Below are 15003 nucleotides of genomic sequence, written 5' to 3' on the forward strand. Positions count from 1 at the left end.
ATTCAAAGTGTTGGTGCTGACCTTTAAAGCCCTAAATGGCCTCGGTCCAGTATACCTGAAGGAGCATCTCCACCCCCATCGTTCAGCCCAGACACTGAGGTCCAGCTCCAAGGGCCTTCTGGCGGTTCCCTCACTGCAAGAAGTGTGGTTACAGGGAACAAGGCAGAGGGCCTTCTCGGTGGCACGCACTCCCATTAGATGTCAAGGAAATAAACAACTACAGTGGATGCTCGGATTGTGAACGTGATCTGTGCAGGAGGCACGTTTGCAACCCGCAGCGTTCACAACCTGCAGTCTCCACATGCACGGGTCGTGATTTGGTGCTTCTGGCATGTGCGAGCGCTGAAACCCAGAAGTAACCCGTTCTGGTACTTCCAGGTTTGGTGCGGTGGACAACCCAAAAATCTGTAGCATCTGTAACCCCCAGGTATGACTGTATTTGGCTTTTAGAAGACATCTGAAGGCAGCCCTGTTTAGAGAAGTTTTTAATGTTTGATCTTCTATCGTATTTTTAATATTCTGTTGGGAGTTGCCCAGAGTGGCTGGGGAAACCCGCCATATGGGTGGGGTATAAATAATAAATTATCATTATATTGCTAGTCATTCTTTGCGTTTTTCATTGTAGATTCTTCACCGGAAGCTGTGGGGACGCTGCTAGGAGTAAACTCTGTAAACGGAGATTTAGGGAGTCCTTCTGACGATGAAGATGTTCCTGCAGGGCATCATGACCCACCTCCAGTTTGCTCAAACGGCCCAATCCTTGAGGAATCAACTGGAGATGCCATCACAAGGCATTCCCTCAGGACTAGTACAACTCTGGAAACGGACCAGGAAGATCTGACTTCTGCAGCTTCCAGGTCATCTCCTCCCAGAGGCCGCCAGGACTCCCTGAACGACTACTTGGATGCAATAGAGCAAAGCAGTCACTCTAGGACTGGGACGTCCGTTTGCAACGAGCGGACTGTTGGGCCATCCCCAAAATTGAGGAGCAGCTTCCCTACCGACACTAGGCTTAATGCTATGCTTCACATTGACTCCGATGAAGAGGAGCATGAATACCACCAAGGTTTGGGGTTCCAGTCATTGCTGGATGACGACGATGGCGGCGGGTTAGTCATGCTGAATGGTGCTGCCAGGAACACTGAAGTGACTTGCTTAAACTGTTCGCCGAGCCAAACCGCACAAAGCCAGGGGGGCCTCGAGGAAAGCGAGAGAGCTCCAGAAGAGGAAATGCCATTGCAACCTTCTGATGGCCAGCAGGAGACCTCTGAAGGGCTTCCTGAAGCAGAGCAGGCAGGAGAAGAAACCGAAAATCCTCAAGAGCCTCAGGATGACGGACCAGTTGACCCACCTGGCAGTGAAATTTGTATCCCCCAAGAGGCAGAACAGCAGCCTGCCACGGAGATGGACACAGGAGCTCCCGAGTCTGCTCCTGCAGGCAGAAGAGAAATTAGGGAGGCTGAATCCATTGACCAGGGATCAGAACCTTCCCAGTTTTCATCAGAAACTGAGCCGAGCGACGCAGCCCGTACGGAGAGTGTAAGCGAATCAAGCACTAGGCCGGAGGGAGAAAGTGATGTGGAAGGGGCCGACGGCTCGTGCAATGAAGGCACGGCTCCCCGACTCTCATCCGTCGACACGCAGTGCTCTTCCTTTGAAAGCGCCCGGTTTCCTGAGACGCCGGCCTTTTCTCCCCAGGAGGAGGAAGAGGGAGCTTGCGCCATGGATGCTGCCAGCAGCGAGCCCGCCCCAGAGACCCAGGAAGTTGTGTGCACTCAGGCCTCTTTGCCCGCAGTGAACATACCGAGCGCTCCAGAGGAGGGGCAGCTGCCTGAAGCCAGTGGGCTACAGGATGGAGATGAGGCTGAGGAGATCTGGCAGAGGAGGCAGAGCCTGCAGGCTGCAGCTGCACGTGGTCAGCTTCAGGAGGAAGGGGCTGCAGGGGTGCAGGCTGCTTGCGAGGGAGATGCTGCCCAGGTGGATGGAGCCACGGGAGGTAATGATTGTGAGAGCAGACTGCTTGATTATGTGCCTTGCTGAGTCCATCTGTATGTTGTATTTGCCCTCCCACCTCACCTCATTTCATTCTGTGATGGACTCAGTTTACAGTGCAGAGTAGTCATTAGCTATCTCAAATGCATGAATTACGTTTTGGATAATAAAACGTTGCATCCAGCAGCATCAGCAGACCTTATTTATTTATATTTTTTTGAGAATATGCATGCAGATAATTAACCACTTGTGCAAAGGCTCTCACACCCCTTCAGGGTATTCTCCCTTTCGTTGAGAAACCTAGACATGCTCAGAAGTGTGTGGGTGTGTAAGTTACGTGCTATTGTTTTGCTGTTCTAGCCTCCCATCTACTTATCTTACTTTTGCTATCTGTCAAATTACTGTTTTCTCAAACTTCGGTCACCAGCTGTTGTTGCACTACAACTCCCATCATTCCCGTCCCTTGGCCTTGGTGTCTGGGACTGATGGGAGTTGTAGTCCAACAATAGCAGGAAGTTTGGGATTCATAGACCAAGAGGTCCCTGTGTGAGAGCTCTCATGGAGTGATGAGCAAGGTCTTCAGGTTTCGGCCAATGGCTTTGAGTAGAAGGCAGTTCATGCAACTGACCTTCCTCTATTCATCTTTCCCTTCAGTAGCCTCTGCATTCCCACAAAACCTTTCCGGGGGGGGGGGGTGGAACTCGGGTTCTGTGTGAGGGTTTCTCACAGGCATATGGGCTGCCATTGTGAGAACAGGATGCTAGGCTAGATGGGCCATTGGCCTGATCCAGTAGGCTCTTCTTACATTCCTAGTGCACAGTGTGGATGGTGTCCTACAGAGCATCAGGAGGGTGGGTGACTTTCCTGAAACCGAAACCCTGTATCAGTGAAGCTGTGCCTCCATTGAATAAAACCCCAGATCTTCCAATTTTTCAAATTTTCAAATTCTGTGCTGATGAGCAGTTTGCATGTATTTTGTGTGTGTGTGTGTGTGTGTGTGTGAGAGAGAGAGAGAGAGAGAGAGAGAGAGAGAGAGAGTCTGCTATAAATCTGCACTGTCTATTCTGTGACAATTTGGAGAACGACGGCATGTCGTTCAGAAAAGGAGACCATTGGGTGATCATTTCAGTTTGGATTTCCTTTGGAACATCTAAAGCAGGGTTTCCCAAACTTGGGTCTCCAGCTGTGTTTTTTTGGACTACAACTCCCACCATCCCTAGCAAGCAGGCCCAGTGGTCAGGGGTGGTGGTAATTGTAGTCCAGAAACAGCTGGAGACCCAAATTTGGGAAACCCTAATATAAAGTGTGACACCGTTCGTGTTTCAGTTGAAAATTGTTAGTGAAACAGCTTCTTTGTCTTTTAGGTTCCCAAACTAATGGGCACCAGCCTCTTAGAACTCTTCCCTCGGTTCGCCAGGACGTTAGTCGCTATCAGAGAGTGGATGAGGCCCTGCCACCAAGTGAGAAGCTTCTCCTTATTAATTCCCAGGATTTCAGGGTATATGCCCCCACAAAAGGGAAAAGCGCTGCTGTAGATTTCCAAAAAAGCGTTGTCTCTGAGAGAACCAGAAGTTGTGTGTGAAACATGCCACATTTTGTTTCACCAGGCTCAAAAAATGCAAATGGATGTGCTTGAAGCTATTTGCTTCCATGTCCCTGGAGATGCTGCTTCTGTTGTGATGTCCTCCCCAGTGGAAATCGAATTGTTTCATAGGGACATAGGAAGCTGCTTTTATAACAGGTTAGATTATTGTTCATCTAGCTCAGTACTGTCTACTTTGACTGGCTGCCACTCTCTGGGGTCTCAAGCAAAGGCCTTTTTTGTCATTTGCTACTAGCTCCTTCCAATGGGAGAGGCCAGAGATGGAATCTGAGACCTTCAGCACACACAACTTGTGTGTTCTAACACTGAGCTACCTCCTTTTTCATTGGGTATGGAGCTCATTCCATAGAGTCTCTAAATCAGTAACTCCCAAACATTGCATCAAGACACATAAGTGAGTCACAAGAGGATCGCTAGTCTGCCATGAGGAATAAATCCATGAAAGCTCCTGAGTACAGAGGAGTCTACATGCTAGGTCTCAGCATGATTCAGCTTTAAGCTGTGTTTTCAGATTTCTGCTGCACCTCTGCATTGAGTGTAATGAGGAAAAGGCTGCTGATTTTGCCTTTTAGGTAAAGGTAAAGGGACCCCTAAACATTAGGTCCAGTCGTGGCCGACTCTGGGGTTGCAGCGCTCATCTCGCTTTATTGGCTGAGGGAGCTGGCGTATGGCTTCCGAATCATGTGGCCAGCATGACTAAGCTGCTTCTGGCAAACCGGAGCAGTGCACGGAAACGCCGTTTACCTTCCCGCCGGAGCGGTACCTATTTATCTACATGCACTTTGACATGCTTTTGAACTGCTAGGTTGGCAGGAGCAGGGACTGAGCAACGGGAGCTCACCCCGTTGTGGGGATTCGAACCGCCAACCATCTGATCGTCAAGTCCTAGGATCTGTGGTTTAACCCACAGCACCACCCACGTCCTGTGATTTTGCCTTTTACAGAAAAAGAAAATAGGGATACTAGCTAGCAGAGGTTTTTGGAGGCACTGCTTTAAAATACCCGATCCCTTGTGTTTTACAATGCGTCTTCTTACCTTAGATTGGGAGGCACGCATTGACAGTCATGGGAGGATATTCTACGTGGACCACGTGAACAGGACGACAACGTGGCAACGTCCCACAGCTCCCCCGGCCCAACAGATCCTTCAGCGTTCCAACTCCATACAGCAAATGGAGCAACTGAATCGCAGGTGAGTATTATTCAAATTGGCTGTTATATATGCAGGTTTTTTAAAAAAATATCTTTCCTGCCATGTACCATTATTCTGAACGAAGAAGAAGACGATCAGACATCATTGTTTCAAATCAAAAAACTTTGCCTGGTTGGGAATAACTTACACCATATGTAAGGTTTGTTGTTAATCCAGAAATAATGACCTTCCAGTCTGTAAATAAGCATGCAAGATATGTTACGGTGAAGGGGAGGGGTGAGTTTCTTGAAAGGCAACTTCTGTTTCCGACCACCGGGGATGGGGGCGCCACTTGAAAAGGTGTGAAGATATTGATGGAGATTTCCAGAATTCTTTTATAATATTGACGTTTTATGTACAGCGGCAACCCGGCACTGGGGATGGAAGGTGGGAAGTGAGTGTGCCCTTGATGAGCTGCTTTTGCCCTTGATGGCGATGATGTCATGTAGCTAAATCGCAGTTGGCTATGTGGATCTTTGATGTCAACTTGTTCACTACTTGATTCCTGATAGGCTAGGATCATGTCATGAAGAGGTTCTCAAGTTAAAAAGAAAAAGAAAAAAAGGAATTGTGCTGGACTACTCCCTGCAGCCCCAACCCCAGGCCTGATCCCTAAAAGCCTGAGCGAAAGCCATTTAACAATTTAACTTCTGGTTTTGGCTGTGTATCAGTGTGTTGAGTGTGCTGGAGTCTCCGATGTATTTATTGGGTACCATACATAATACCAGTCTTGGAACTTCAGGTACCAGAGCATTCGACGGACAATGACTAATGACAGACCGGAGGAGCACCCAAATCCTATGGATGGAGCTGGAGAGGATGCAGATTTCCAGCAGCCTAATGCAGGTAAGGCCCCATTTAGTGCCACACTTCTCCTTCGTTGGTTTTTTTTTATATTTCATTATGCTTCTATGCCACCTGTCCCAATGGTGTTCTCCAGGCCAAGGACCACCAACTGAACTAGTGGGCACTTTTGAGAAAGTGCCGTGGTTGCCAGTCACAAAATGGTTGCTGTGGAAGGGGCGTGGTATAACACACTATTGGAGCCCCAGCAACAGCCTTATGGTTAACGTGGGAAGTTGGCTATTTCCTGCTGGCCTGATTATGGATATCACACAACACACACACACACACACACACACACACACACACACACACAGAGTTGTTGTCCAATCACAACAGGACGCATATCTCAGAACCAGGAAAAATATAGCCACGTCATTCCCATTTCACAGAAATCTCTTAGAAGATACCGTATTTTTCCGTGTATAAGACTAGGGTTTTTTTCTTTAAAAAATATGTTTGAAATTCTTATACACAGATACAATCTCCTCCCATTTTCTTAATTTGGAGTCCCCAAAAACAAGGGGCGTCATACATGGTGTGTGTGTGTGTGTGTGTGTGTGTGTGTGTGTGTTATACACACAAAAAAGGACGGTACTTGCACATTTTGCCCCATAACGTTCTTTCTAGGAGTGCAAGATACTTTCTTTTTAAAAAGAAAGAAAGAAAGAAACCTCACAGTATCGGCCTATGGGCATCGCTGGAAGACTCCACAAGTAGCATGTTGTCCACCAGCACTGGGTTGGTGATCCCTGCTTCTAGACAGTGCATAGTACATCAAACTCAAAAACATCATAGCGAATTTACCGATAAAACAATGGTAGAAGACATGACGAACTGCAGAAGCTTCCTAATTTCTCATACTTGGCTGCATAGGAAGAGGGGAATAGGGAATGTGTGAGTCGCAAGGCTTGCCTAGGTTCTTTTCTGCTCATGCACAGCCTAAACCATTCTTTACCGCGACACAGTAATACAAAAGCAGTTCAGTTTTGCAAACCTTGTGCTGCAAACAATACTAATTCTACATTAAAAAGGTACATTTGAAATAAATGCAACCATTTAAGTGATTCATTTTGTAGCAGGCATGTGAGGTCAAAAGGACAAAAAGTGTGGCTCACCCAAAGAGCCGTAGCAAAAGTTTGTGACGTTAATCCTGGATTTCCATCTCTGTGGGTTCATTTACTTACTTACTTTTTTTTTTTTGGCATAATAAATGTCAGCAGCAAAACCTGCTTTTCCACATCATGCAACCACACCTTGCTGTAGTGGCTATCCAGATTTATTTAAAAGTATAATATATATAGTAGTGTAAACTGCAGCTGGTTAAGCTGATTTCATCTTTGCAATGGCCTGTAGTGAATTCACTGGGTTGATAAGAACTTGGTGAATTTTTATCACTTCTATTCTGCCTTAACTCCTGCCCCTCCCTTTCCTCTCCTCTCCTCTTTCTTTCCAGCTGGAATATCCTCATTTTGCCACTCACCCCCATTTTTAAGCTTAATACGATTCCACCCAGTTGCTTATGATTGGGTTCTGCAATAATAATAATAATAATAATAATAATAATAATAATAATAATAACAACCCTATTATTATCATATATAATACACTCTCACGTATTAAAAACCAGACCTGTTTTTTTTTTAAATAGTATTATGCATTTTTAATAGTAAGTAAAAAGCAGTCTTGTAAAGTACAGGGAAAACATTAGTGTTTCAAAATCTGATTGTTTCCCCGCCCTCAAGGTCTGATTGTTATAGACCGGCTGGTGTTCATTATTCACCTGAAATAAGGATCCAACAAGCATTCTTTCGGTTGCCTATTTAATTTCAAAACTGTTACAGTTAAGTATGAACAAGAAAAGAGTATTCTATAACAAAGATAAAGGAAGAACAACAGCTAATTCTTGGGATGCCCCTTGGAGGACCTTAAGGTCCTTAAACAACAACACTTTGGAGGCCCTGAGCCTCAAGGAGGTTAGATTGGTCTCAACTAGGGCCAGGGCCTCTTCAGCCCTGGCCCCAACTTGGTGGAACGCTCTGTCACAAGAGACCAGGGCCCTGCGGGATTTTACATCCTTCCGCAGGGCCTGCAAGACGGAGCTGTTCCGCCAGGCTTTCGGCTTAGACTCACTCTGACCCCTTATATGGGATTTGGTATAAATCCCCCCCCCTTTTTTTTTTTGCTGGCCCATGTAGGACCAGCATGGATACCTGGCTCAGGTGAATATCTGATGTTTCCTCCCTTTATGGTCTTGATTTATGGACTACTACTAAAATGAGGCTGCATTTTAAGCTGTATTTTAAGCAGTATTTTAATTAACTGTTTTTGTTTGTTTTTCCCCTATTACGTTTTATTGTAATTTATATTTGGTGTTAGCCGCCCTGAGCCTGGCCCTGGCTGGGGAGGGTGGGGGTATAAATAAATTTATTTATTTGTTGTTGTTGTTTACGATGCTGAAGCCTTTGCACTAATTCATGGCTATGTCCATTTGTCAGATTTCCGAAGGGAGAATGTGCTGCCTCATTCTACCTCCAGATCCAGGCTTACTCTGCTGCTACAATCTCCCCCTGTGAAATTCCTTATCAGCCCAGAATTCTTCACAGTGCTGCATTCTAACCCTGTGAGTAGTCGGCGCAATTATACCTGTACACAAAAACTTGCAGGGATGTGGAGGGTTTCCATTTCCAGTATTATGAGAGCGATGGCAGGTGAGAGCTGCCACGAAATGTTGCAGCGCGGCGTACTCCCTATTCAGGATTCTAGTTCCCACCCACAACAGTGAGTCAGTGTTCCATGCCCACTGAACACAATCCGTCTTCACTGGGTTCTTTTTTAGGTGTGGGTGTCTCTCTCTTAAGGTTCTCCTGAGTCTGGCAATAGCTCCATCTTATGTGTGGGTACGTTTAGGCTACATAAGCACTCTCCCCCTCAATATTGGGTTGGGCAGAATTGGGGTCTACTGGTAGGCATCTGGTGGTTTGCAGTAGACTAGTAACTCCCCATTATCTAGCAATAGCAGCGAGAATAACAAAAAAACCCCCTCCGCCCCCATTATACTGCTGAAATTGGGAAGGCTTGGGATAACCAGGAATGTGTTTTTATGTTGGAGAACTGTGAGCTCAGCTCATTTCCTGCATTCAAAACAAATCCCTGGGTTTAGCAGCTGTTCAGAGACACCATGTTCTTTATCCTGCAAGTGAATGCCTTTCACCACTGGCTTCAGTTGGTGAAGTTCAGGGTTATAGTAAAAAAACTCAGAGAAGGTTTCATAAGGCTGGAGCCTGCCCTCCTCTGGTATGTAAGATAATTATTTTAATTGCTTTTGTTCTTGGTTTCTTTATTAAGCATTTTGTGTTTATTATCTTGTATTTTTATGTTGTGAACCGCCCTGAGATATGCATACTTAATAAATAATAATAACACACATAAGCCATTTTCACTAAGGTAACAATTACGAAAAGGATTGGCTGCATCAATAGGAGTATAGCATCTAGATCAAGGGAAGTAATAGTGCCACTGTATTCTGCTCTGGTCAGACCTCACCTGGAGTACTGTGTCCAGTTCTGGGCACCACAGTTCAAGAAGGACACTGACAAACTGGAACGTGTCCAGAGGAGGGCAACCAAAATGGTCAAAGGCCTGGAAACGATGCCTTATGAGGAACGGCTAAGGGAGCTGGGCATGTTTAGCCTGGAGAAGAGAAGGTTAAGGGGTGATATGATAGCCATGTTCAAATATATAAAAGGATGTCACATAGAGGAGGGAGAAAGGTTGTTTTCTGCTGCTCCAGAGAAGCGGACACGGAGCAATGGCTCCAAACTACAAGAAAGAAGATTCCACCTAAACATTAGGAAGAACTTCCTGACAGTAAGAGCTGTTCGACAGTGGAATTTGCTGCCAAGGAGTGTGGTGGAGTCTCCTTCTTTGGAGGTCTTTAAGCAGAGGCTTGACAACCATATGTCAGGAGTGCTCTGATGGTGTTTCCTGCTTGGCAGGGGGTTGGACTTGATGGCCCTTGTGGTCTCTTCCAATTCTATGATTCTATGATTTTTTGAATTAAGTTGTGATCATATTGTGTATTTCTTATGTACAGTGGTGCCCCGCAAGACGAATGCCTCGCAAGACGGAAAACCCGCTAGACGAAAGGGTTTTCCGTTTTGGAGGTGCTTCACAAAACGAATTTCCTATGGGCTTGCTTCGCAAGACGAAAATGTCTTGCGAGTTCCTGCGGTTTTTTTCCCCCTTTCCCCCCCCTTTTTCTAAACCGCTAAGCCGCTTATCAGCTGATCCGCTAAGCCGCTTAACAGCTGATCCGCTAAGCCGCTTATCAGCTGATCCGCTAAGCCGCTTATCAGCTGATCCGCTAAGCCACTTAACAGCTGATCTGCTAAGCCGCTTATCAGCTAAGCCGCTAAGCCGCTAAACAGCTGATCCGCTAAGCCGCTAATAGCGTTAAGCCGCTAAGCCGCTAATGGGCTCTTCGCAAGACGAAAAAACCGCAAGACAAAGAGACTCGCGGAACAGATTCTTTTCGTCTTGCGAGGCACCACTGTATTGTAAAATGTTATGAGGAGGGGAAAGAATAGAAGAACAGGATAAACTGCTGAGAGAGGAGACCTGTGCACAGCACACACATCTATCACACTGGTTTTTGTGGGATTCCAGAAGAGGGAAGTTTGCAACACCATGAAAACAGTTTCTCCTGGAGTAGAAGCAAAATGACCCATATCCATTACTGCAGTGTAACGCTAACGCTCCTTGGTGTTCCAGATCCTCAGGTCCAACTGGAATGGATACGTTAGTAGCTGCCTATGGAAATCATGTGGTAACTTACTCCCTTGGTTTTTGTATAAACAGATCCCAAGGAGTTTGCTGTTTGGGCTAAGGTTCTATGATAGCACCCTGCATTTCACACTGGTATACAGTGGTACCTCTAGTTGCGGACACGATCCGTTCCGGGGTGCCGTTCTCACCCCGAAAAGTCCGCAACGAGAACGGTGCTTCTGCGCAAGCTCAGATCACAATAGAGTGCTTCTGCACATGTGCGAAGCATGCAGAACACTTCTGTGCATACGCAAAGCACGCAGAATGCTTCTGCATGTGTGCGAAGGGAGCTTCCTGAAAGAAGTATTCGGTGGAACACGAAACATTAACACAGAACAGGAGTGCACTGCACACTGCAACATTTTGTTGCGGGTTCCACTTTTTAATTTGTTAAGTGGGATATAAATAATAACCTAAGCACCAGCTTCTGTGTTTGGGTGGGGTATTTAATTATTTATCCATATGAATGTTGCATGTTGAAATAAAATAACAACAATTTTCAGTACAGTGGTACCTCGGGTTACAGACGCTTAAGGTTACAGACTCCGCTAACCCAGAAATAGTACCTCGGGTTAAGAACTTTGCTTCAGGATGAGAACAGAAATCGCATGGCGGCAGCGCGGCAGCAGCAGGAGGTTTCATTAGCTAAAGTGGTACCTCAGGTTAAGAACAGTTTCAGGTTAAGAATGGACCTCCAGAACGAATTAAGTTCTTAACCCTTAGGTACCACTGTAATTGTTAATGGGTTCAGAGACAGAAACTATATTTTTTGTCTCCCATGTGTCTGACCGAGGTTGTACCTGAACCCCTGGTGCTTGACATGATGGTTTTAGAAAGCCTCTAGGTGAATTTTAAAATGACCCAGCGGTAGATCCAGCAAGCTGTTCGCCTAGGAGGAATTGCTGCTTATAAAAGATGAATGACAAAACACTTTATCCAGCCTTCTGAGGCTTGCGTAGACATTCAAAGCCTAACGCTTAGCTTCCAAAAATAATTGTCTTTGTTTCTTCCTCCCCTCCCACCATCCAGAGTGCCTACCGCATGTTTACAAACAATACGTGTCTGAAGCACATGATCACCAAAGTCCGGCGGGATACCCACCATTTCGAGCGCTACCAGCATAATCGAGATTTGGTGGGCTTCTTGAATATGTTTGCCAACAAGCAGCTCGAGTTGCCGAGGGGCTGGGAAATGAAGCACGATCATCAGGGCAAGGTAACAAATATAAAGAACTAGCTTGTAAATTAAACCAGCGTTAGACTTCTGTTTTCTTCATCTGAATACTGATGAAATTGAGGAAGCTGCCCTGGCCGAGCCAGATACTCACTCTTTCCACCCTCCACCCAAATAGGAGAATGATGATGCCAGTTTGCTGTGTTCTCGGTGATCTTCTCCCTAACATGCTAGTTTCCATGGCAGCATTTGGGTGTCATGCTAAACCCAGAGGTAGCCAACACTGGGGCACTCCAGATGTTGTGGAAGACAACTAACCATCTTAATTGGCTGGGCCTGATGGGAGCTGTTTACTATCCCTGCACTAAACTGTACTTTTAAATCAGATGGGGAAACTGTATGGATGTTGCTGGGCTACAACTCCCATCATCCATAACCGTTGACTTTGCTTGTTGGGGTTTATGGGAGTTGGAGTCTCAACAACATCTAGAGGGCCACAGGTTCCCCAGCCCTGGTTTAAACCATGAAGTGATCCTAGGTAAGCTTTGAGCTTCTCATCTCAGCCACACCAAGTTGGCTTGTTTCAAACAAACTATAGCTAACATTGACAGTTTGTTGGTTTGGATAGAATGTTTTAACTGTAAGGAAACACAGAAGCAAAGATTTTTATCCTTATCCTTCTGGCCATGCAGAAGGAGAGGGGAGAGAGTGCACTTGAGCCAAAGGCTCACCCAGGATCATTTATGTCACACTATACTCTGGCCACATGACCCGGAAGCTGTACGCCGGCTCCCTCAGCCAATAAAGCGAGATGAGCACCGCAACCCCAGAGTCGGCCATGACTGGACCTAATGGTCAGGGGTCCCCTTTACCTTTTTATACTACGGTTGAGCAAGATATACAAGTACAGCTTATGTTGGACTTAAAATAATTTCAAAGTGTAAATGTAATTTCTATTCCAATACCCCAGCTAAGGGACACCAATTGGTGTCAGCTTTCAAAGGAGATTAGACAAATTCAGTCTAAGTCTAGTAGGGATGGCTACCTGCTACCTCTGGGGTAGGGATGAATGGATCTTCCAGTTTCGGTTCTCTTGATGTCTCATTTTTCCCCATCTTAAATTCAGTCCTCCAGGTTTCTGTAGCAAATTTTTAAAAAAAATCCTCATGGAAATTGTTCAGTATTTTAGCGTAAATTTCTCCTAATGAACACATTTTTTTGTATGTGGTTTTGACTAATGTACACATTTTTTAAAGCATTTTCCCCCTAGTATAATGCATGTGTATATGTTATTTTCAAGGACGCGGGTGGCGCTGTGGGTAAAAGCCTCAGCGCCTAGGGCTTGCCGATCGAAAGGTCGGCGGTTCGAATCCCCGCGGCGGGGTGCGCTCCCGCTGCTCGGTCCCAGCGCCTGCCAACCTAGCAGTTCGAAAGCACCCCCGGGTGCAAGTAGATAAATAGGGACCGCTTACCAGCGGGAAGGTAAACGGCGTTTCCGTGTGCGGCTCTGGCTCGCCAGATGCAGCTTTGTCACGCTGGCCACGTGACCCGGAAGTGTCTCCGGACAGCGCTGGCCCCCGGCCTCTTGAGTGAGATGGGCGCACAACCCCAGAGTCTGTCAAGACTGGCCCGTACGGGCAGGGGTACCTTTACCTTTACCTATGTTATTTTCACCAGCACGTGCATTTTTATATACGCTTTACCCCAGTAGATTCATTTTTGTACACATGACTTGGTTGGATAGCTGCTTTGCAAAATTCAGAGTAGTGTGAATTTTGAAGGATACCTGTGCTTCCGTTATGTTTTGGAAAGTGCAGATTAGATCGATTTACCTTCAAATGTGAACTGAATCCAATTTTACCCCATCCTTACTTTAGGGGTGAGAGAGAGAGCGTCCTTTAAATACTATCGGTTGCTGGGGAGCTACTGCAGGAGAAAGTTACTTGCCCCTTATGTCTTCCTTGTTGGCTTCTCCTAGGCACCTTGTTCATTGATGTGAGAAGCAGGATTCTGGAATTGGTAGACCTTTGGTCTGGTCTATCACAGCTGCTCTTCTTGATTTTTGTTGGTGATAACCTGTACAGTGGTACCTCGGGTTACATACGCTTCAGGTTACAGACTCTGCTAACCCAGAAATGGTACCTTGGGTTAAGAACTTTGCTTCAGGATGAGAACAGAAATTGTGGGGTGGCGGCAGCAGGAGGCCCCATTAGCTAAAGTGGTGCTTCAGGTTAAGAACAGTTTCAGGTTAAGAACGGACCTCCGGAACGTATTAAGTACCTAACCAGAGGTACCACTGTAAACCTATGACTAACATGTGGGCTGCTGGTTTGCAGAGGACTTTGTAGCCTCTGTCTTTTTCATCTATGGCTGGTTTCCCCATGTGCCCTTGAGCACAACAGCGTATCCAGAAGAAACTAGAAGTTGTGCAGTGATCGCATATTTTGTGGCTATCTTCACCCTGCATCAGAAAAGGAAGCGGAACAGGCTCCTGTGCTGCGGTCTTATGAAAGACGCTGAGATCTATCAAGGGTGACCAACAGCTAAACTAGGAAGAGACCAGAGGCACCCAGTAGTCGAGTTTCTTGGCCACTGACAGATGATAATTTTTATAGCACAAGCATGACTAGTGCGAAAGGTTTAAAATGCTGTGTTGGTTTTGTTAGCTCAGGAAACAGAAATTGCTCAGCGTTTGGTTGCGAGAGAGATTTGATATGGCCTAGGGCATTCCAGAACAACTTTGTACATTTGGCTTGAAGTTCAGTTTCACTGAAACAGTGGCTGGGTGACCTTGGGGGAGGCACGGCTGCCCCTTTTTATTTGAAAATGAATTCACAATTAATGTATGGTGCTGCAAGGGACGGAGAGTGCCGCTTAGTCTTCAAAGTACCCGATAAGATAAAGCAGAAGGCAACTAAAAACAAAAGATGGCTGGGCACTGCTGTAGAGGGAGGTGCTGCACTTTTGCAATGCTCGATAAGCACTAGCGTGTGCTGGAGGAGTTGCTTTTTCTGCTTTTTAAAGCGAAGGTTTTTCTTATTATTATTGTGCATTCCTTCTGTCTGGGGTAACTCAGCTCTTTGGAATGCGTTTGGAGTCAAGGGAGGGACGGAAACTTCATTTGCCCTCTTCCTTCTGCTTTTCACCGCACAAGTTAAAATGGATAAAATTCCCTTTGCAGGCAGGAAGGGAGGAGCAGTAGCATGAGTATTCCGCTGAAACAAGGAGGCGTCTGCTTTCCTTCCCCATTTTTTTAAAAAACCTTCACTACTTAGGGATGGGATACAGTGCCTCTGGAAGACTGTATAAAGGGTGAACATAGAAAGAAAGAAGGCAGGACAGTTTGGAGTATAAGCTCCAAAATGCTTTGCTG

The 15003-nt window shown here is 46.1% G+C and overlaps 1 protein-coding gene across 6 annotated transcripts in view; it reads left to right on the plus strand.

The window, feature by feature from the left end:
• The window catches only part of HECW2 (HECT, C2 and WW domain containing E3 ubiquitin protein ligase 2), a 192798-nt gene that overhangs the window by 118668 nt on the left and 59127 nt on the right, over positions 1–15003 (plus strand). For all 6 annotated transcript variants that reach the window (XM_079975788.1, XM_079975789.1, XM_079975784.1 and 3 more), the window contains 6 exons: positions 626–1996; positions 3357–3452; positions 4637–4787; positions 5530–5633; positions 8129–8253; positions 11487–11672. In XM_079975788.1, the coding sequence (XP_079831914.1) occupies positions 626–1996; positions 3357–3452; positions 4637–4787; positions 5530–5633; positions 8129–8253; positions 11487–11672 (2033 nt within the window). The remainder of the gene's footprint in view (positions 1–625; positions 1997–3356; positions 3453–4636; positions 4788–5529; positions 5634–8128; positions 8254–11486; positions 11673–15003) is intronic.

Source organism: Podarcis cretensis, assembly GCF_951804945.1.
Source record: "Podarcis cretensis genome assembly, chromosome: 1".
Classification (NCBI taxonomy): domain Eukaryota; kingdom Metazoa; phylum Chordata; class Lepidosauria; order Squamata; family Lacertidae; genus Podarcis; species Podarcis cretensis.